General features: G+C 47.4%; 1 protein-coding gene across 1 annotated transcript in view; it reads right to left on the bottom strand.

The window, feature by feature from the left end:
- Positions 1-662: 662 nt before the first annotated feature.
- The window catches only part of LOC134949759 (rap guanine nucleotide exchange factor 1-like), a 43,770-nt gene continuing 23,586 nt past the window's right edge, over positions 663-20,846 (bottom strand). Inside the window, exons 8-10 of the mRNA XM_063938502.1 lie at positions 1,059-1,160; positions 879-976; positions 663-795 (exon numbers count right to left, since the gene is read on the bottom strand). Of these exons, the coding sequence (XP_063794572.1) occupies positions 663-795; positions 879-976; positions 1,059-1,160 (333 nt within the window). The remainder of the gene's footprint in view (positions 796-878; positions 977-1,058; positions 1,161-20,846) is intronic.

Below are 20,846 nucleotides of genomic sequence, written 5' to 3'. Positions count from 1 at the left end.
CATGCTCTGTGAGGTTTCACTGGTTGCCAGCTATATCTGAATACGCCTAATGGCACGGATTTGCTAAACACAGCATAGAGATAAACATGGGCAATGAAAAGACAATTCTTAACCCTCAGTATGTCAGATCGGAGATTTACAGTAGCTGGAAAAGTGTACCTAGCGGGCCTCTATGCTCATGGCTCATGCTTGTGGGCCTAAAGAGGCTCTTTCCCTAATAATCTCTAAGAGGGTGGCAGAGGCAGGGCATGGATGAACCTTAAAAGGTGGGGAGATGCAGGGATGAGTGAGGACACTGAAGGAAGAAAATGTGAATGACAGACTGACTGTCATGGCCACTCTAGAGGTGCATCTATGCGTGGAGACTGCTGGGATTGGATGCTGAAACCTTAGTGGAGATGGATTTGGCTAGTAGTATGTTCTGTGGGGTAACTCAGGTGTAGCAGGGGTCAGTTTTGGGATTAGTGGCTACATTATCCAATTCTGCCCATCCTATAAAATAAATTCAGCACTGAGAAACCACCTGTGCCTGTAACCTCTTATGGTCTTTACCCGTTAGGAAGAGTGACACTGGCTGCAACATGCACCAGGTGCGCAGGTAATAGGAAAGTGAAGTAATACATGTACAGTCACAGGAAGAGACATCAGGCATTACTGGTCACTTACGCTTGCTGGAAACGTCTCATGCTGTCCAGGATATTGAACTGTTGCCACCGTTTAGAGAAGTTCACTTTCCCATCATTGTGGTCTGGATTTCCCAGGTGCACAAACGTAAGGTCTTGTAAGATTAGACCCCTGGGTGGGGAGGAGAGGAATGAGACAAGGTTAAGCAAAGTCACCTACTATATGGTTAAACAATATTGAAAAGGAACTCTTACAAGTATGGTATACACGGCGGCTCAACTTCAGAGAGCGCTGCACGGTAGGCCCGGAAAGACGACGAGCTGTCAATCAGAGTGCAGTATTCAGCAAGCCCCTGAGGAGTGTCACATAAACCGTATTACTAGACCGCAAGACACTGCCACTTCCTTGTAAGCAGCAATTACTCATGACCTCACCTCTGATGTCTGCTTCTGCCACTCCAGCCGACGGATGGGGGCGGAATCCAGGGCAGAGAGGATGTCAAGGTAGGAATTAAAATTGTTCAGTTTTCTCAGGTGCTAAGGAGCAAAAAAAATGGAGACCAGCCCGTAAGCCTCAAAAGCACAGAAACCACAAAAGGCAACAGATCTAGTGTTCACTTGTGTTGGTCAGAAATGGGGACTCTGCTTAGCACAGCGGCCCAACATTGTCACTCCTGCATCCTGTGTGACCTCACCGGTATAACACCAATGCAAACAAGCAGTGATACGCATGCTTATTTCTCTAACGTCCTAAGTGGATGCTGGGGACTCCGTAAGGACCATGGGGAATTGCGGCTCCGCAGGAGACTGGGAACAACTAAGAAATATTTAGGACTACCTGGTGTGCACTGGCTCCTCCCTCTATGACCCTCCTCCAGACCTCAGTTAGAATTTTGTGCCCGGCCGAGCTGGATGCACACTAGGGGCTCTCCTGAGCTCTTAGAAAAGAAAGTATAATTTAGGTTTTTTATTTTCAGTGAGATCTGCTGGCAACAGACTCACTACTACGAGGGACTTAGGGGAGAGAAGCGAACCTACCTGCTTGCAGCTAGCTTGGGCTTCTAGGCTACTGGACACCATTAGCTCCAGAGGGATCGAACACAGGCCCAGCCTCGGTCGTCCGGTCCCGGAGCCACGCCGCCGTCCCCCTTGCAGAGCCAGAAGCAAGAAGACGTTCCTGGAAATCGGCGGCAGAAGACTTCGGTCTTCATTAAGGTAGCGCACAGCACTGCAGCTGTGCGCCATTGCTCCCTCTGCACACCACATACTTCGGTCACTGATGGGTGCAGGGCGCTGGGGGGGGGGGGGCGCCCTGGGCTGCAATCAGAGTACCTTAAATTGGCAAAAACACATAATATAGTCAGTAGGACTATATATGTGTAAAATCCCCTGCCAAAATATCCATAAAAAAGCGGGAGAAGTCCGCCGTGAAGGGGGCGGGGCTATCTCCCTCAGCACACTGGCGCCATTTTCTCTTCACAGTGCAGCTGGAAGACAGCTCCCCAGGCTCTCCCCTGTAGTTTTCAGGCTCAAAGGGTTAAAAAGAGAGGGGGAGCACTAAATTTAGGCGCAAAAACTGTATATATATATATATATATATATATATATATATAAGGCAGCTATAGGGAAAAATTCACTTTTGTTAGTGTAAATCCCTGATTATATAGCGCTGTGGTGTGTGCTGGCATACTCTCTCTCTGTCTCCCCAAAGGACTTTGTGGGGTCCTGTCCTCAATCAGAGCATCCCCTGTGTGTGTGTGGTGTGTCGGTACGGCTGTGTCGACATGCTTGATGAGGAAGGTTACGTGGAGGCGGAGCAGGTGCCGATAAATGTGATGTCGCCTCCTGCGGGGCAAACACCAGAGTGGATGGATATGTGGAAGGTATTAACCGACAGTGTCAACTCCTTACATAAAGGGCTGGATGACGTAACAGCCGTGGGACAGCCGGCTTCTCAGCCCGTGCCTGCCCAGGCGTCTCAAAGGCCATCAGGGGCTCAAAAACGCCCGCTACCTCAGATGGCAGACACAGATGTCGACACGGAGTCTGACTCCAGTGTCGACGAGGTTGAGACATATACACAATCCACTAGGGACATCTGTTGCATGATTTCGGCAATAAAAAATGTTACACATTTCTGACATTAACCCAAGTACCACTAAAAAGGGGTTTTATGCTTGGGGAGAAAAAGCAGCCAGTGTTTTGTTCCCCCATCAGATGAGTTAAATGATGTGTGTGAAGAAGCGTGGGTTCCCTCGATAAGAAACTGGTAATTGCTAAAAGGTTACTGATGGCGTACCCTTTCCCGCCAGAGGATAGGTCACGTTGGGAGATATCCCCTAGGGTGGATAAGGCATTCACATGTTTGTCAAAAAAGGTGGCACTGCCGTCTCAGGATACGGCCACCTTGAAGGAGCCTGCTGATAGAAAGCAGGGGGCTATCCTGAAGTCTGTATATACACACTCAGGTACTATACTGAGACCTGCAATTGCCTCAGCATGGAGGTGTAGTGCTGCTGCAGCGTGGTCTGATACCCTGTCAGATAATATTGATACCCTCGGCAGGGATACTATTTTGCTAACTATAGAGCATATTAAAGACGTCGTCTTATATATGAGGGATGCACAGAGGGATATTTGCCGACTGGCATCTAAAATTAATGCAATGTCCATTTCTGCCAGGAGGGTATTAGGGACCCGGCAGTGGACAGGTGATGCTGATTCTAAAAGGCACATGGAGATTCTGCCTTATAAGGGTGAGGAATTGTTTGGGGATGGTCTCTCGGACCTCGTATCCACAGCAACAGCTGGGAATTAAAAAAAAAATACATTTTTTTTACCTCAGGTTCCCTCACACCCTAAGAAAGCACCGTATTATCAGGTACAGTCCTTTCGGCCTCAGAAAAGCAAGCGGATCAAAGGCGCTTCCTTTCTGCACAGAGACAAGGGAAGAGGGAAAAAGCTGCACCAGACAGCCAGTTCCCAGGATCAAAAATCTTCCCCCGCTTTCTCTAAGTCCACCGCATGACGTTGGTGCTCCACAGGCGGAGCCAGGTGCGGTGGGGGCACGTCTCCGGAACTTCAGCGACCAGTGGGCTCGCTCACAGGTGGATCCCTGGGTTCTGCAAGTAGTATCACAGGGATACAAGCTGGAGTTCGAGGCGACTCCCCCTCGCCGTTACCTCAAATCAGCCTTGCCTGCTGCCCTCGGAGAAAGGGAGGTAGTACTGGCGGCAATTCACAAGCTGTATCTTCAGCAGGTGATAATCAAGGTACCCCTCCTTCAACAAGGCCGGGGTTACTATTCCAAAATGTTTGTGGTACCGAAACCAGACGGTTCGGTGAGACCCATTCTAAAACTGAAATCCTTGAACACTTATATACGAAGGTTCAAGTTCAAAATGAAATCGCTCAGGGCAGGTTCCATGCAAGAACTTTTCAGTGGGACTTGTTGGACAAGTGGTCCGGATCGCATCTTCAGATGCATCGGCTGATAACCCTGTCTCCAAGGACCAGGGTGTCTCTGCTGTGGTGGCTGCACAGTGCTCATCTCCAAGAGAGCCGCAGTTTCGGCATACAGGACTGGATCCTGGTGACCACGGATGCCAGCCTTCGAGGCTGGGTGGCAGTCACACAGGGAAGAAACTTCCAGGGACAAATCAGGTGATTTCCCTAAATAAATATTCTGGAACTGAGGGCCATTTACAATGCCCTAAGTCAGGCAAGACCCCTGCTTCAGAACCAGCCGGTACTGATACAATCAGACAACATCACGGCAGTCGCCACAAGGATTCTCCGATGGGCGGAAAATCACGTGTTAGCACTGTTAGCAGTGTTCATTCCGGGAGTGGACAACTGGGAAGCAGACTATCAGGTACAGTCCTTTCGGCCTCAGAAAAGCAAGCGGATCAAAGGCGCTTCCTTTCTGCACAGAGACAAGGGAAGAGGGAAAAAGCTGCACCAGACAGCCAGTTCCCAGGATCAAAAATCTTCCCCCGCTTTCTCTAAGTCCACCGCATGACGTTGGTGCTCCACAGGCGGAGCCAGGTGCGGTGGGGGCACGTCTCCGGAACTTCAGCGACCAGTGGGCTCGCTCACTGGTGGATCCCTGGGTTCTGCAAGTAGTATCACAGGGATACAAGCTGGAGTTCGAGGCGACTCCCCCTCGCCGTTACCTCAAATCAGCCTTGCCTGCTGCCCTCGGAGAAAGGGAGGTAGTACTGGCGGCAATTCACAAGCTGTATCTTCAGCAGGTGATAATCAAGGTACCCCTCCTTCAACAGGGACGGGGTTACTATGTCACAATGTTTGTGGTACCGAAACCAGATGGTTCGGTGAGACCCATTCTAAAATTAAAAGTCCTTGAACATGTATATAAAAAAGTCCAAGTTCAAGATGGAATCGCTCAGAGCGGTTATTACAAGCCTGGAAGAGGGGGATTTTAGGATGTCATGGGACATCAAGGATGCCTACCTGCATGTCCCCATTTATCCACCCCACCAGCAGTACCTCAAAGTTGTGGTACAGGAATGTCATTACCAATTCCAGACGTTGCCGTTTGGTATGTCCACGGCAACGCGGGTATTTACCAAAGTAATGACCAAAATATAATGCTCCTCCGAAAGAAGGGAGTCATGATTATTCCGTACTTGGACGATCTCCTTATAAAGGCGAGGTCCAAAGAGCAGTTGCTAGACAGCGTAGCACTATCTCAGGAAGTGCAGCATCAGCAGGGCTGGATTCTGAATATCCCAAGGTCGCAGTTGATTCCTGCGACGCGTCTGCTGTTCTTGGGTGTGATTCTGTACACAGAACAGAATATTTCTCCTGGAGGAGAAGGCCCAGGAATTATCGTCTCAGGTCAGGGACCTCCTGAAACCAAAGCAAGGGTCGGTGCATCACTGCACGCGAGTCCTGGGAAAGATGGTAGCTTCTTACGAAGCAATTCCCTTCGGCAGATTCCATGCAAGGATCTTCCAGTGGGATCTGTTGGACAAGTGGTCCGGATCGCATCTCCAGATGCATGGGTTAATCACCCTGTCCCCGAGGGCCAGGGTGTCTCTGCTGTGGCGGCTGCAGAGTGATCCTCTGCTCGAAGGCCGCAGATTCGGCATACAGGACTGGGTCCTGGGGACCACGGATACAAGCCTCCCAGGTTGGGGGGCAGTCACCCAGGGAAGAAACTTCCAAGGAAACTTCCATACACTTAAATATTCTGGAACTAAGGGCCGTTTACAATGCCCTGAGTCAAGCGGAACCCCTGCTTCAAAACGAATCGGTTCTGATTCAGTCAGACTACATCACAGTGGTCGCCCATGTAAACCGCCAGGGCGGCACAAGAAGCAGGGTGGCAATGGCAGAAGCCACAAGGATTCTTCGATGGGCGGAGAATCAAGTGATAGCACTGTCAGCAGTGTTCATTCCGGGGGTGGAAAACTGGGAAGCAGACTTCCTCAGCAAGCACGACCTCCACCCGGTAGAGTGGGTACTTCATCCAGAAGTCTTCCAGTTGATTGTGAACCGTTGGGAACGGCCACAGGTGGACATGATGGCGTCCCGCCTCAACAAAAAGCTTAAATATTGCGCCAGGTCAAGGGACCCTCAGGCGATAGCTGTGGACGCTCTAGTGACACCGTGGGTGTACCAGTTGGTTTAGGTGTTCCTTCCTCTTCCTCTCATACCCAAGGTACTGAGGATAATACGTAGGAGAGGAGTAAGAACTATACTCATTGTTCCGGATTGGCCAAGAAGAGTGATAAAGCTAAAATATTTATCTTACTTAAAACCCTTTAAGAGGCCTAAGAACACTGTACGCTATTGACGTCTGGAGTACCGTAAGGGTACGCACGTTGCGTAACAATCGCTTAGCCGTAGTCGAGACGCTCGAGCGTCACATTCGCTTACGGCCAAGAGATCACAGGCAGGCACGCTATAGGCTGCCAACTACCGTAATGATACGCTATTAGCGTAGCGGACGCTCGGGACCACGAGGAGATCACCAGCGGCGCAGACGCTCACAATGTTAAACCTTTATAACTATACCATAAACAATGTACTTATACTGTAAACCCTTGTGCAGTGATAAGGTGAAAATGCAACACAGTGTAACCTTGTTTACACTAAAGCTGTTTGAGCGATAGAGACGCTCCTATTACCCACTGCAATATAATGAACACACACAATACCGGTCTAAGGGTCTAACGCCTTTTAAGGAAATGAATGAATGTTCAAAAAGAATAATACAATACAAGTCATACACTACCAATATAACATAGACTACCTAACCAGATAACTACACATGAAATACAATAGCAGTACAATAACAATATAAGGGAAAGAGAGAGAAAGAGGAGAAGAGAGAGAGAGATATGGCCCACAATAACAACAAAGACAATATGATTGCGGAGAAAACTTACGCTCAGGGGAAACAATCGCATGCGCCTCTGGATATCCAGCTCCCGATTATCAGCAATGAGAACCGTTGAAGAGTGAGCTGGATATGATCGGCTTGTCTATTTATGCCCCACACACAATACAATTCAATGGTCCCTACAATCTCATTGTTCATTGGACACAGGAATTCGTCTTCGCATTATAACAAAAGGTCATAGGTTGATTCATACAGGTGGGCTGGGACTATTTCCAACTGCTCAGGTGGGTGGGAAACTAGGTTTCCCGCCGCATGGATAAGTAAGTGCAAATAATAGTAAAAGTACATAAACTTCTTATGTCCATAACTATTCGCACGAGCGATTAATCCGCTTCAAACCAACACCGGAATATTGCTAATTAAATACTCTTCCGATGGATACTAAACACCACTGTATGACCCATGTCTGACCCTTCGTATCAAACAAAGAGGGATCTCTCTGTCTATGAACATGCTACCTTAACTAAACTTTCAGATTCTATCAAAGGGACCATAATCTACAAAATACATTATATAGTTAAAATATGTTACGAACGAGTCGCCCGCCAGACGCACACAAACTTTACCGTAAATGCGCACACTGTGCGCCCGCGGGTGCACGCAACAGCGAGTATGCGCACGCACGGCAGGGCTCATGAACGTGCAACAGGCACTTGCATGAGGTGCAAATATGGCAGTGTGTAGCGTGATATTTTTCTGACTTTGACAGTCCACCCTTTGGCAGTCAACAATAACTGCCACTTCCTAAAACATTTCAAAAAGAGAAAAATATATGTCAAGTGTAAATACATTTCTATGGTTGGGTAGGGGAGGAGAGGAGAAGGTAGGAAAAGGGTATGACCTAGTGAGATAGCAGAAGCATGTGTGTATGAATCCATGTTTGGGGGGTCATGTATCATCGTGCCGTACGTGTTTTAAATCAAGCTTCGAGGTATTGCGAAGTATACATTTGAATTCCTTCTTATCCCGTGGTACGGGTCTGTGGATGGGCTGTCAAACTTTACCGAGCTCTTTTCGGCTGTGGTTGTAACAAAATGGGGGAGCACATTTTAGTTGATGATACATGAATGGGGGAATATGTGATTGCTGATATCTGTGCTGGTATTCCCTATCGACTATGTGTGTAATTACCTGAAGGTTGTAGAGATGAAGATAAGACATAATTATGGTAAATGCAGTGGTATTCTATGTCAGGTTAATGAACATTTGTCGGTTGAAGTCTTGTTCGGTGTCTGTTGAATGCAGTCTTCTTTGGGCTTTTGCCAAAAGGTGTGGGCAAAAAGCTTTGTCAATGTCCATAGACTTACAAAAGTGTTGGGCTAGTGTAATTTTAAAATTTCTAGGGAAACTGGGGGTCTATGGCATAGTTCATCAAATATCTGTGTATAAGGTTGTCAAAACTTCTTCTTTAATCCATCAGTTGTCCGTATACAGGGTCATCAAATTCCTCGTCAAAAGTGGGTCTTTTTACCTTGGAGAAACCGGAAAAACAGGTGAAAGAAACGGACCGTATAATCGCATTTTCATCACATCATTGTTTCTACAGTTGGGTCATAAATCAAATCCATTGGAATTACAATTTCCTCACTCCTTAGACTCATTACCCTGGTACTACGTTTGCACTTCGTTAAAGCCTGACCGCATCTAAATATCAAGCCAATCGTTATGACAACACCTAAGATACATAGGAGAAACTTCCCTACATCCATTATGACTCCTTGAGCCCATTCTCCTAAACCAGAGAACCAATTTCGCGGGTTCAACCATGACACCCAACCAGTCAGCTCATTACCCACAGCAGCAAGGGTGAGATTGTGTCTCCTGCGAAATTCCCACTTTAATTGGAGAATATCGTCCATCTTTTGGTCTATGACCTCGACCGGATCCTCAGTACTATTCGTTATATATGTGCAGCATTTCACGCCGTACTGCGTTGCCAGTGTGACACAATATCCACCTGTTACTGCCGTGAGGTAATTAAGAACCATCCTATGCTGAACCAGTTCTGTTTTATAAGCTTGAAGTTCTCTTCCAGTATACCTAAACGTGTCATCATACATTTCTGTGATATTGTCTAACAAATTTGCAAGCGCAGAGATATATCTATAGTTCAGCACTCCTCTAGCGGTGCGAGTGAAATCTAACGCAAGTAAAACCTGAATCCCGGTGGATTCATGGATCATGTCAGAGGCCGAATGCTCTGTCCTTTCTGTCAGTTGCCTTTTAACTACGTGCTCGTAATGGGTGTGAGTATAAGGAGCTTGGGCACCACGGTGTATATCTTTCATTTTGGAATGTGATACAGTCATTACTTCAGGCAGTACCTTTCCAATATAACACAATCCTTCAGAGTTTGGGGCAAGCCACTTATACGCCTTCCTCCCGCATATGAAGTATGCATCATCGGGGAGAACATATGGGACGGAGTAGGACATAACCATATTACACATCTTCCATGTGAAATCTCCTTACCCTAATTCTCCCATCTGTCTAGTACACGTATCAGTTTGTACGATATGTGCACAGTATCCTGGTGATACCTCTCCAACTCTCGTAATCCTACTTCCTAGGGTATACCTATATCGGAAAAAATTTTCTCTACTGGCTATGTGGCGTATAAGCTCTGTATCTGTCGGCATTCTATCTGCTCTATATGAAAAGGTCATGGTTTGGTTACTCCATGACACTTCCCAATTTCCCGGCTTTCGGGGATTGGAAATGTTAAAACATATTAGGGATCTATCCACATGATATTGGTGGAGCTTCAAACTAGGAGGACTGGAGATATTAAACCTCCTGTCCACCGGTCTCCCATCCTTTAGCTCAAGTACCTCCCCTACCGTTAAAGGATATGGTACTAGTCCTGATTTGCTATGACCTTGAGGTACTTGAGAGCATACCCAACAATCTGTTTGATTTAACACACTACCCACTAAGGAGTGATAGTCACTCAAGGGGTGTCGGTCCATGTGGATATTAAAACTGGATTGGCATTTCTTGATGCACCCATCCTCAACTACATTGTCACAGAGCCTACAGATACAGTTTTCTTCAGCTAACAATCCTTCACAATTCCTTCTATTGTCAATGCTATCGGATCGTTTTCTGATACTCGCCTTTACTTGTTGGTTAAGTTGTTCTTGGAAAACTACGCCTTCATCTTTGTCATCAGAACCCATTCCAGAACCCATTCTCGACCTCCATGGTACTCTCGCCGGAACAGACTGCTCTGGTCAACATCATGGTCAACAGGAAAATCCGGATCACAGTCTCTTGGGGCAAGTCCATCTTATAGGAGGAGAAAAGAAGAAATTTGTAATGGGGGTATAGGAAAACAGTTTGAGGGGGAGAGAAACTTGTTACGATAATAAGTTCTCTAATCTTGTTGTTCTTCTTGTTCTGCTGTCATCTCAAAGGTGCTGTCTCTCAGTCTTCCAACCGAACACTCTGGTGATACAACATTTCTTCCAAACTAGCGATCTTTCTGTAAGGAGCAAAAATCTTGCATTAGCATTTGTCTAACTGAGGTGTGACATACCATCTTTAAAACATGAAAACATGAGTGAGAAGAGGGAGAGGAAAAAAAAACAACAAGAGAGAGAGAACCGTTCATATATGTATATATATCACATAAATCAACAATAAACAACAACAGGGAAAAAACATTTTTCAAACATTTTAAAACATTGTCAGATCATCAGGCTGTCATATCTACATGTCCCATGGTTTCCTTGCGCAGTCCCTCCCACCAGCACCTCCATACTCCACCCTCTGTATCTGGCCAGGATACATTGATGTGGGTAGGTCATGCTGGGGTTTGGTAGACTTCTGCAAAGACCAAGTAGATATGCAATGTTTGAGTCCTATCAATAATCGTCAGAGATGGGGAGAGAAAAAGAAACATTTCACAGATACATTTACAACGTTTCACCCGGTCATTCCTGTGTCTTCAAGGAATGACCTCCCAATTTATTAACCATAGCCTCAGGCTTACCATCAGTCCTAATGACCACCTTTCCTGATTGCATGTTACAGGTGCGGCCCAAACTCCTTCCTATGTGATCCCTGATTACAATTTGGTGTGTCATATTCATGTCTAGGGGGTCTGACTTTATGTGGGCTATTGCAGTTACTGGCATAATGCCCTTCTCTTTTACAAAGATAACAAACCCGGGGCTTCCTCCAAGCGTCAGTGACCTGAGGTTTTGGTTGATTTGATGCCTCCTCAAACGCTCGGATGCTCATCACCATCAACCGTTTTCCCTGTACTTCCCTGCTTTCTTGGATATCATGGTTATGTTGTTGTCTAGGGGATTGATATGACTTTTGTATTTCTCTTGATCTACAATCTCTCGCAAAGTGTCCCTTTTTATGACAATTGTAACAGACTTCCATATCTGAATTTCTCGCAGGGGTGTGGGGCTTATGCTGGAGTGGTCTTGTGGTTAGGGCCTGTATACTTGCTGCCATTAACTTATCACTTTGTGACTCCCTGTGTCTGGTGATATTTCGATCATGATCAATAGCGGCCTCTCTTAATGCGGCCACCGAGATATTTCTCCAGTTTGGGTTGGTGGTCTGTACCCTTGTTCTCAATACCTCCTTTAAACCATTCATTAATACCTTAACCGCTATTTCTCTATGTTGTGTATTTGTTTTGATGTCTGTGATCCCAGTGTTTCTAGCCATTATTTGCAGTGCTCGATTGAAATAATTAGAAATACTTTCCCCTTCGTTTTGTCTTATGGAGAAAATTTCATTCCACTTGACAACGGCAGGGAAATATACTTCCAACTGTCGGTTAATCTGCTTAATACATTCCTGATTGTGTTCCTCCGTTTGAGGTACTTCTGTGTCTAATTGGCAATCAGTAATAAATTTCGCAGGGTCAACACTGGAGGGCAAACATGCCCTCAGCACTGTCCGCCACTCTTTGTTGGCGGGTTCTGTGGAGTTTACTAGTTCTTTAATAAACCTTTGACATGCGACTAGATTTTTCCTAGGATCAGGAAATTCAGACATAATTGATCTCAATTCGGTCCGGGACCAGGGACAGCGCATTGCACTGTCCTTGACGGGAATGATTCCCTGATCGTCAGTCTTCCCATTGGGGACTGTGATCACCCTGACAGGACTAAATTCAATTACATCACCTTGTTTTGGTCTTACAATATGGGGTACATTTGTTTGTGCGTGATATAAAACATTGTACGTACCTGTGGACACGACCTCACCTGACCCTCCGTTAGGGGGTTTGATTATTGCCTTTACCGATTTGGTCGTGTCCACCTGGATGTCTTGTGTGATGGCTGCAGGGAGAGGTGCCGACATCGTGTTGGGCTCACTTTCTTGCTTGTATTCCTGAGGGAAGTTTGACATGGGGTGCAACTTGCATAGGTTAATAGTTGTACATTTAACAGTATTACAATTATCATTGTTATGTTTATTACACTTATTCTTATCATCTATAATACAGTTGCTAAGTGCGTTTTTATTGGTCAACATTGTGCCTTTCTCCGCAACCATAATCCTCTCCATTGCCATGTCTCTCTTCCCAAGATAAGAGTCAGATATGTCAGTTAACTCTCTTTGCAATTGACTTTCCTGTTGCCATAACTGTAAACAATCAAAATGTTTAACTCGTCTCTTTGCTGATTTAATGAGACCTATCCTTCTCCTTAGATTTAGTAACACATCTGGGCTAAAGCTGCCTACTCTTGGGAACTTCTCCCCGTCATGTACCGTCATTCTCTCCCATTCATCACATAAAACCTCTGTGTGTGAACCGTATTTTTCACACATTACGTACCTTGCCGACCCGATTGGTCGGTTTACTGAATCAACCCGAACCGAGGTTGATCGCCCCCTACCTGAACAATTGGCCCCCATAACTTGCAGGTGTTGCCTTTCTTCAGCGAACCCTTACAAAAACCAAGATGTCCGGGGCAGGCTGGCGGCGAAGTTTACCGAGTACTCCACTCACTCCTCGCCCACGTTGGCCAGTACTGCAATCACTGTATCCAGAGCTGTTGTACCCAACCTAGGGCCCCTGTGAACCTTTATTTACTGGGGCGTGTTCCCCAGCAAGTATCGGTTGTTGGATAGTTCCCGAGTGACCAGCGAACTTCCCTTTAGAAAATAAAAAATTACACAAATCACGTCAGAATGTACAAATAGTGTTTATGACCCGTTTCGTACACAAATGGTACTGGTCAGATTAACTAATGCACACAATTACGTGCGGTACAATCGTTCAGCACATAAGCAACTGATCTTATGTGCAGAGCGACCAGTGGAATCGAAAATTACGGCTGCGAATTCCTTCAGCATGAGCTTTAATGGTCTATATGGGTTCTGCACCAACCCCCTGGGTTGTGCTCTTTTCTCTATTTATAGCGGGCTTCCTTGTCTGCTGTACCTGGACCTCCTGGTCTGTTCTGGACCTCCTGGTCTGTTCTACAGTATGACCTCCTGGTCTGCTATACTCTAATACTCAGATTTTATGTTTAACAAGGGATGCCTCCCTAGCCACCATGTACGTCACTTACATGCATGTACCTCACGAGAACTCGACTTCTTTGTGGTTCAACCTCAAAAATTGTATAAACTTATATATACAAAACACTCACTCCTCACATGTACACTTTTGTTTCTATTTCTATTTCTGCGCAGAAATATTCTTTCCTTTAGACCAGATGTGTTGTAAATTTGGAGAAGGATCTGTTAGTCTAAATTTCGGACACTAAAATAGATTTGCGCTATTTATCGCGTTGCCACCTTTTCGCCTGTTACAATAACACTAGCGTGTGATTTGTTACGTGGGCGTACCCGGACGCTCCGTTGCGTAATATACGCTGCGTGCGTCGGCCTTTGAGTTGCGTACGCGAGTCTCACCGTTTGTTAGAGACACGTGTACGCAAAGCAAATATCCACCGTAACACAATTTTACACGTTTATCAATGTAGATGATCCTCGATCATCTACCGAACACCACACCAATCTCTCCTTGTATCTTTAGGCAGAGCTGTGTGCGTGCTTTTCACTTTATCCCTTAATGTATTACTTTTACACTTTAACTATGAAATAGCGACAAATCTCTCTTAGCACGTTTATCAATTATAAAATGGCAAACAGGAGAGTGATATGAAAATACACGAATGAAAAAGAAATGCAGATATGTGCGTGCGTATGCAAGACAGAAATAAACAGTTTTAAAAGACACTAGCGTTTTGTTCTTACCTGCGGTTCCGGATTCCTTCAGCACCCTTTACTAAGCGAAGCAGACGCTTATCCAGACAGCACTACGAGGAATATGACCTCCCGCCCTTTGCTGATGGATAATGTCTGCTGAAATTACCTAGTGCAGATATGTGAAGGACGGACGAGCGGCCAATTGATAAAGCTAAAATATTTATCTTACTTAAAACCCTTTAAGAGGCCTAAGAACACTGTACGCTATTGACGTCTGGAGTACCGTAAGGGTACGCACGTTGCGTAACAATCGCTTAGCCGTAGTCGAGACGCTCGAGCGTCACATTCGCTTACGGCCAAGAGATCACAGGCAGGCACGCTATAGGCTGCCGACTACCGTAATGATACGCTATTAGCGTAGCGGACGCTCGGGACCACGAGGAGATCACCAGCGGCGCAGACGCTCACAATGTTAAACCTTTATAACTATACCATAAACAATGTACTTATACTGTAAACCCTTGTGCAGTGATAAGGTGAAAATGCAACACAGTGTAACCTTGTTTACACTAAAGCTGTTTGAGCGATAGAGACGCTCCTATTACCCACTGCAATATAATGAACACACACAATACCGGTCTAAGGGTCTAACGCCTTTTAAGGAAATGAATGAATGTTCAAAAAGAATAATACAATACAAGTCATACACTACCAATATAACATAGACTACCTAACCAGATAACTACACATGAAATACAATAGCAGTACAATAACAATATAAGGGAAAGAGAGAGAAAGAGGAGAAGAGAGAGAGAGAGAGATATGGCCCGCGGGTGCACGCAACAGCGAGTATGCGCACGCACGGCAGGGCTCATGAACGTGCAACAGGCACTCGCATGAGGTGCAAATATGGCAGTGTGTAGCGTGATATTTTTCTGACTTTGACAAGAGCTTTGTACCCAGAACTTCAAGAAATTATCTCAGAGGACCCATGGCCTCTGCCGCTCAGACAGGACCTGCTGCAGCAGGGGCCCTGTCTGTTCCAAGACTTACCGCGGCTGCGTTTGACGGCATGGCGGTTGAACACCGGATCCTAAAGGAAAAGGGCATTCCGGAGGAAGTCATTCCTACGCTGATTAAAGCTAGGAAGGATGTGACCGCAAAACATTATAACCGCATATGGCGAAAATATGTTGCTTGGTGTGAGGCCAGGAAGGCCCAATGGAGGAATTTCAGCTGGGTCGATTCCTGCACTTCCTACAGTCAGGGGTGACTATGGGCCTCAAATTGGGTTCCATTAAGGTCCAGATTTCGGCCCTGTCGATTTTCTTCCAAAAAGAACTGGCTTCACTGCCTGAAGTCCAGACTTTTGTTAAAGGAGTGCTGCATATTCAGCCTCCTTTTGTGCCTCCTGTGGCACCTTGGGATCTCAACGTGGTGTTGGATTTCCTTAAGTCGCATTGGTTTGAGCCACTTAAAACCGTGGAGCTAAAGTATCTCACGTGGAAAGTGGTCATGCTGTTGGCCTCGGCCAGGCGTGTGTCAGAATTGGCGGCTTTGTCATGTAAAAGCCCTTATCTGATTTTCCATATGGATAGGGCGGAATTGAGGACTCGTTCCCAATTCCTGCCTAAGGTGGTATCAGCTTTTCATTTGAACCAACCTATTGTGGTGCCTGCGGCTACTAAGGACTTGGAGAATTCCAAGTTGCTGGACGTAGTCAGGGCCCTAAAACTTTATGTTTCCAGGACGGCTAGTGTTAGAAAAACTGACTCGCTGTTATTCTGTATGCACCCAACAAGCTGGGTGCTCCTGCTTCAAAGCAGACTATTGCTCGCTGGATCTGTAGCACGATTCAGCTTGCACACTCTGCGGCTGGACTGCCGCATCCTAGATCAGTGAAAGCCCATTCCACGAGGAAGGTGGGCTTTTCTTGGGCGGCTGACCGAGAGGTCTCGGCTTTACAACTTTGCCGAGCAGCTACTTGGTCGGGGTCAAACACATTTGCTAAATTCTACAAGTTTGATACCCTGGCTGAGGAGGACCTAGAGTTCGCTCATTCGGTGCTGCAGAGTCATCCGCACTCTCCCGCCCATTTGGGAGCTTTGGTATAATCCCCATGGTCCTTACGGAGTCCCCAGCATCCACTTAGGACGTTAGAGAAAATAAGGTCTCTCGGCAACCTAGGCAAAACTTTTGCCTACTGCCCCTTCCCCCTACCTGCCCTGCAGGAGAAAAGCATGCTGTTGCTCTCCCCCACCCCGTCTGTTGTATGGCTGCTCCCTTCTCCCCATCTCCCAGCCTGTGTGTGCTCCAGCTTCCCCTCCCCACCACCACTTTTTTACATGTCTTCTGCTCTATCCCCTCCACCATCTGTGTGCATGCCAGCTACTCCCCCCCCCCCCCCCCCCCCCCCCCCAGACTGCTGCTCTCCCTCTCATTTCTTAATTAAGTGCAGAGAGTGCACTGTGCAGCCACCTTACCTGCAGGCTGCGATGCAGAGTTGGGACTGAGTAGTCTGTGAAAGAGTCTGGAATGAAGAGCAGCACCGCATGTCACCCCCAGCCAGGACTCCAGGAGTTGTCAAAGTTACTGCCTGTGCCAGGTGGAGCTGGATGCTGCAATACAGGAGCTTAGCAGTCACGGCTATTGTAGATACGAGTGCCAGGGGGAGTGCGGCTGCTATGAGATGTAGGACCACACTACCTTTTTCATGCAGCTGTAACAGGCCGCCCCTTCAGGTCCCGGCGTCCCTAGGCAGCTGCCTAAAGTTGCCTAGTGGAAGCTCCGGCCCTGATGCTGGGCGCCCATCCAAAAAAAAGCGGGAGAATAGTCTGCGGAAAAGGGGCGGAGCTATCTCCTTCAGCACACTGGCGCCATTTCTCCCTCACAGCTCCGCTGGAAGGAAGCTCCCTGGGTCTCCCCTGCAGTCTACACTACAGAAAAAGGGTAAAAAAGAGAGGGGGGGGGCACTAAATTTAGGCGCAGTATATATAACAGCAGCTATAGGGGACATAATTCAGTTAGTCCCTGCATTATATAGCGCTCTGGTGTGTGCTGGCATACTCTCACTCTGTCTCCCCAAAGGGCTTTTGTGGGTCCTGTCCTCTGTTAGAGCATTCCCTGTGTGTGTGCGGTGTGTCGGTACGGCTGTGTCGACATGTTTGATGAGGATAATGATGTGGAGGCGGAGCAGATGCCTATAGAAGGGATGTCACCCCCTGCGGGGCAGACACCTGAGTGGATGGACTTATGGAAGGAATTGCGTGCACGTGTTGACTCCTTACACAAAAAATTTGACGACATGCCAAATGCGGGACAGCCGGCTTCTCAGCTCGTGCCTGTCCAGGCATCTCAAAGGCCATCGGGGGCTCTAAAACGCACGCTACCTCAGATGGCAGATGCAGATGTCGACACGGATACTGACACCAGTGTCGACGACGATGAGTCTAGTCTAATGTCCACTAAGGCCATTCGTTGCATGATTGAAGCAATGAAAGAGGTGTTACAAATTTCTGATATAAACCCAGGTACCACTAAAAAGGGTATTATGTTTGGGGAGAAAAAACTACCCGTGGATTTTCCCCCATCAGAAGAATTAAATGAAGTGTGTGAAGAAGCGTGGGCTTTCCCTGATAAAAGATTGGTAATCTCTAAGAAGTTACTAATGGCGTTCCCTTTCCCGCCAGAGGATAGGTCACGTTGGGAGACACCCCCTAGGGTGATAAAGCGCTCACACGTTTGTCTAAAAAGGTGGCACTACCGTCTCCGGATACGCCCGCCCTCAAGGAACCTGCTGATAGAAAGCAGGAGGCGATCCTGAAGTCTGTATATACACACTCAGGCATTATACTTAGACCAGCTATTGCGTCAGCATGGATGTGCAGTGCTGCCGCTGCGTGGTCAGATTCCCTGTCAGAAAATATTGACACCCTAGACAGGGACACTATTCTGCTAACCATAGAGCATATAAAAGACTCAGTCTTATACATGAGAGATGCACAGAGGGAGATCTGCCGGCTGGCATCTAAAATAAGTGCATTATCCATTTCTGCTAGGAGAGGCTTATGGACTTGCCAGTGGACAGGGGATGCAGATTCAAAAAGGCACATGAAAGTTTTGCCTTATAAGGGTGAGGAGTTATTTGGGGATGGTCTCTCGGACCTAGTTTCCACAGCAACTGCTGGAAAGTCAGCATTTACCCCATGTTCCCTCACAGCCTAAAAAGGCCCCGTTTTATCAGGTACAGTCCTTTCGGACTCAGAAAAACAGGCGTGGAACGGGTCCTTTCTGTCCAGAGGCAGAGGTAAGGGAAAAAGGCTGCAACAAACAGCAGGTTCCCAGGAGCAAAAGTCCTCTCCCGCTTCTTCCAAGTCCGCCGCATGACGGTGGGGCTCCACAGGCGGAGCCAGGTACGGTGGGGGGCCGCCTCAAAAATTTCAGCGATCAGTGGGCTCGCTCACAGGTGGATCCCTGGATCCTGCAAATAGTATCTCAAGGGTACAAACTGGAATTCGAGGCGTCTCCACCCCACCGGTTCCTAAAATCTACCTTGACGATTACTCCTTCAGACAGGGAGGCTGTGCTAGCGGCAATTCACAAGCTGTAGTCCCAGCAGGTGATAATCAAGGTGCCCCTACTTCAACAAGGACGGGGTTACTATTCCACACTGTTTGTGGTACCGAAACCGGACGGTTCGGTGAGACCCATTTTAAATTTGAAATCCTTGAACACATACATAAAAAAATTTAAGTTCAAGATGGAATCGCTCAGGGCGGTTATTGCAAGCCTGGACGAGGGGGATTACATGGTATCCCTGGACATCAAGGATGCTTACCTGCATGTCCCCATTTACTATCCTCACCAGGAGTACCTCAGATTTGTGGTACAGGATTGCCATTACCAATTCCAGACGCTGCCGTTTGAACTGTCCACGGCACCGAGGGTGTTTACCAAGGTAATGGCGGAAATGATGATACTCCTTCGAAAAAAGGGAGTTTTAATTATCCCGTACTTGGACGATCTCCTGATAAAGGCGAGGTCCAAGGAGCAGTTGTTGGTGGGAGTAGCACTATCTCAGGAGGTGCTACACCAGCACGGTTGGATTCTGAATATTCCAAAATGACAGCTGGTTCCGACGACACGTCTACTGTTCCTGGGTATGATTCTGGATACAGTCCAGAAAAAAGTGTTTCTCCCGGAGGAGAAAGCCAAGGAGCTGTCATCTCTAGTCAGAGACCTCCTGAAACCAAAACAGGTATCGGTGCACCACTGCACGCGGGTCCTGGGAAAGATGGTGGCTTCTTACGAAGCAATTCCTTTCGGCAGGTTCCATGCCAGAATCTTTCAGTGGGACCTGTTGGACCAATGGTCCGGATCGCACCTTCAGATGCATCGCCTAATAACCCTGTCTCCAAGAACCAGGGTGTCTCTGCTGTGGTGGCTGCAGAGTGCTCATCTTCTAGAGGGCCGCAGATTCGGCATACAGGACTGGGTCCTGGTGACCACGGATGCCAGCCTTCGAGGCTGGGGGGCAGTCACACAGGGAAGAAACTTCCAAGGACTATGGTCGAGTCAGGAGACTTCCCTACACATAAATATTCTGGAACTAAGGGCCATTTACAATGCCCTAAGTCAGGCAAAATCCCTGCTTCTACACCAGCCGGTACTGATCCAGTCAGACAACATCACGGCAGTCGCCCATGTAAATCGACAGAGCGGCACAAGAAGCAGGATGGCAATGGCAGAAGCCACAAGGATTCTCCGATGGGCGGAAAATCACCTACTAGCACTGTCAGCAGTGTTCATTCCGGGAGTGGACAACTGGGAAGCAGACTTTCTCAGCAGGCACGACCTCCACCCGGGAGAGTGGGGACTTCATCCAGAAGTCTTCACACTGATTGTAAATCGATGGGAACGGCCACAGGTGGACATGATGGCGTCCCGCCTAAACAAAAAACTAGAGAGATATTGCGCCAGGTCAAGGGACCCTCAGGCGATAGCTGTGGACGCTCTAGTGACACCGTGGGTGTACCAGTCAGTTTATGTGTTCCCTCCTCTGCCTCTCATACCAAGGGTACTGAGAATAATAAGAAAACGAGGAGTAAGAACAATACTCGTGGTTCCGGATTGGCCAAGACGAGCGTGGTACCCGGAACTTCAAGAGATGATCTCAGAGGACCCATGGCCTCTGCCGCTCAGACAGGACCTGCTGCAGCAGGGGCCCTGTCTGTTCCAAGACTTACCGCGGCTGCGTTTGACGGCATGGCGGTTGAACGCCGGATCCTGAAGGAAAAGGGCATTACGGAGGAAGTCATTCCTACGCTGATTAAAGCCAGGAAAGATGTAACTGCAAAGCATTATCACCGCATATGGCGGAAATATGTTGCTTGGTGTGAGGCCAAAAAGGCCCCAACAGAGGAATTTCAACTAGGTCGATTTATGCACTTCCTACAAGCAGGAGTGACTATGGGCCTGAAATTAGGCTCCATTAAGGTACAGATCTCGGCTCTGTCGATTTTCTTCCAGAAAGAACTAGCTTCACTACCTGAAGTTCAGACGTTTGTGAAAGGAGTGCTGCATATTCAGCCCCCGTTTGTGCC

The sequence above is a fragment of the Pseudophryne corroboree genome, chromosome 8, assembly GCF_028390025.1.
Source record: "Pseudophryne corroboree isolate aPseCor3 chromosome 8, aPseCor3.hap2, whole genome shotgun sequence".
Taxonomy (NCBI): Eukaryota; Metazoa; Chordata; class Amphibia; order Anura; family Myobatrachidae; genus Pseudophryne; species Pseudophryne corroboree.
Note: the sequence above shows the minus strand (reverse complement) of the source record. Positions and strands in the feature narration are given on the sequence as shown.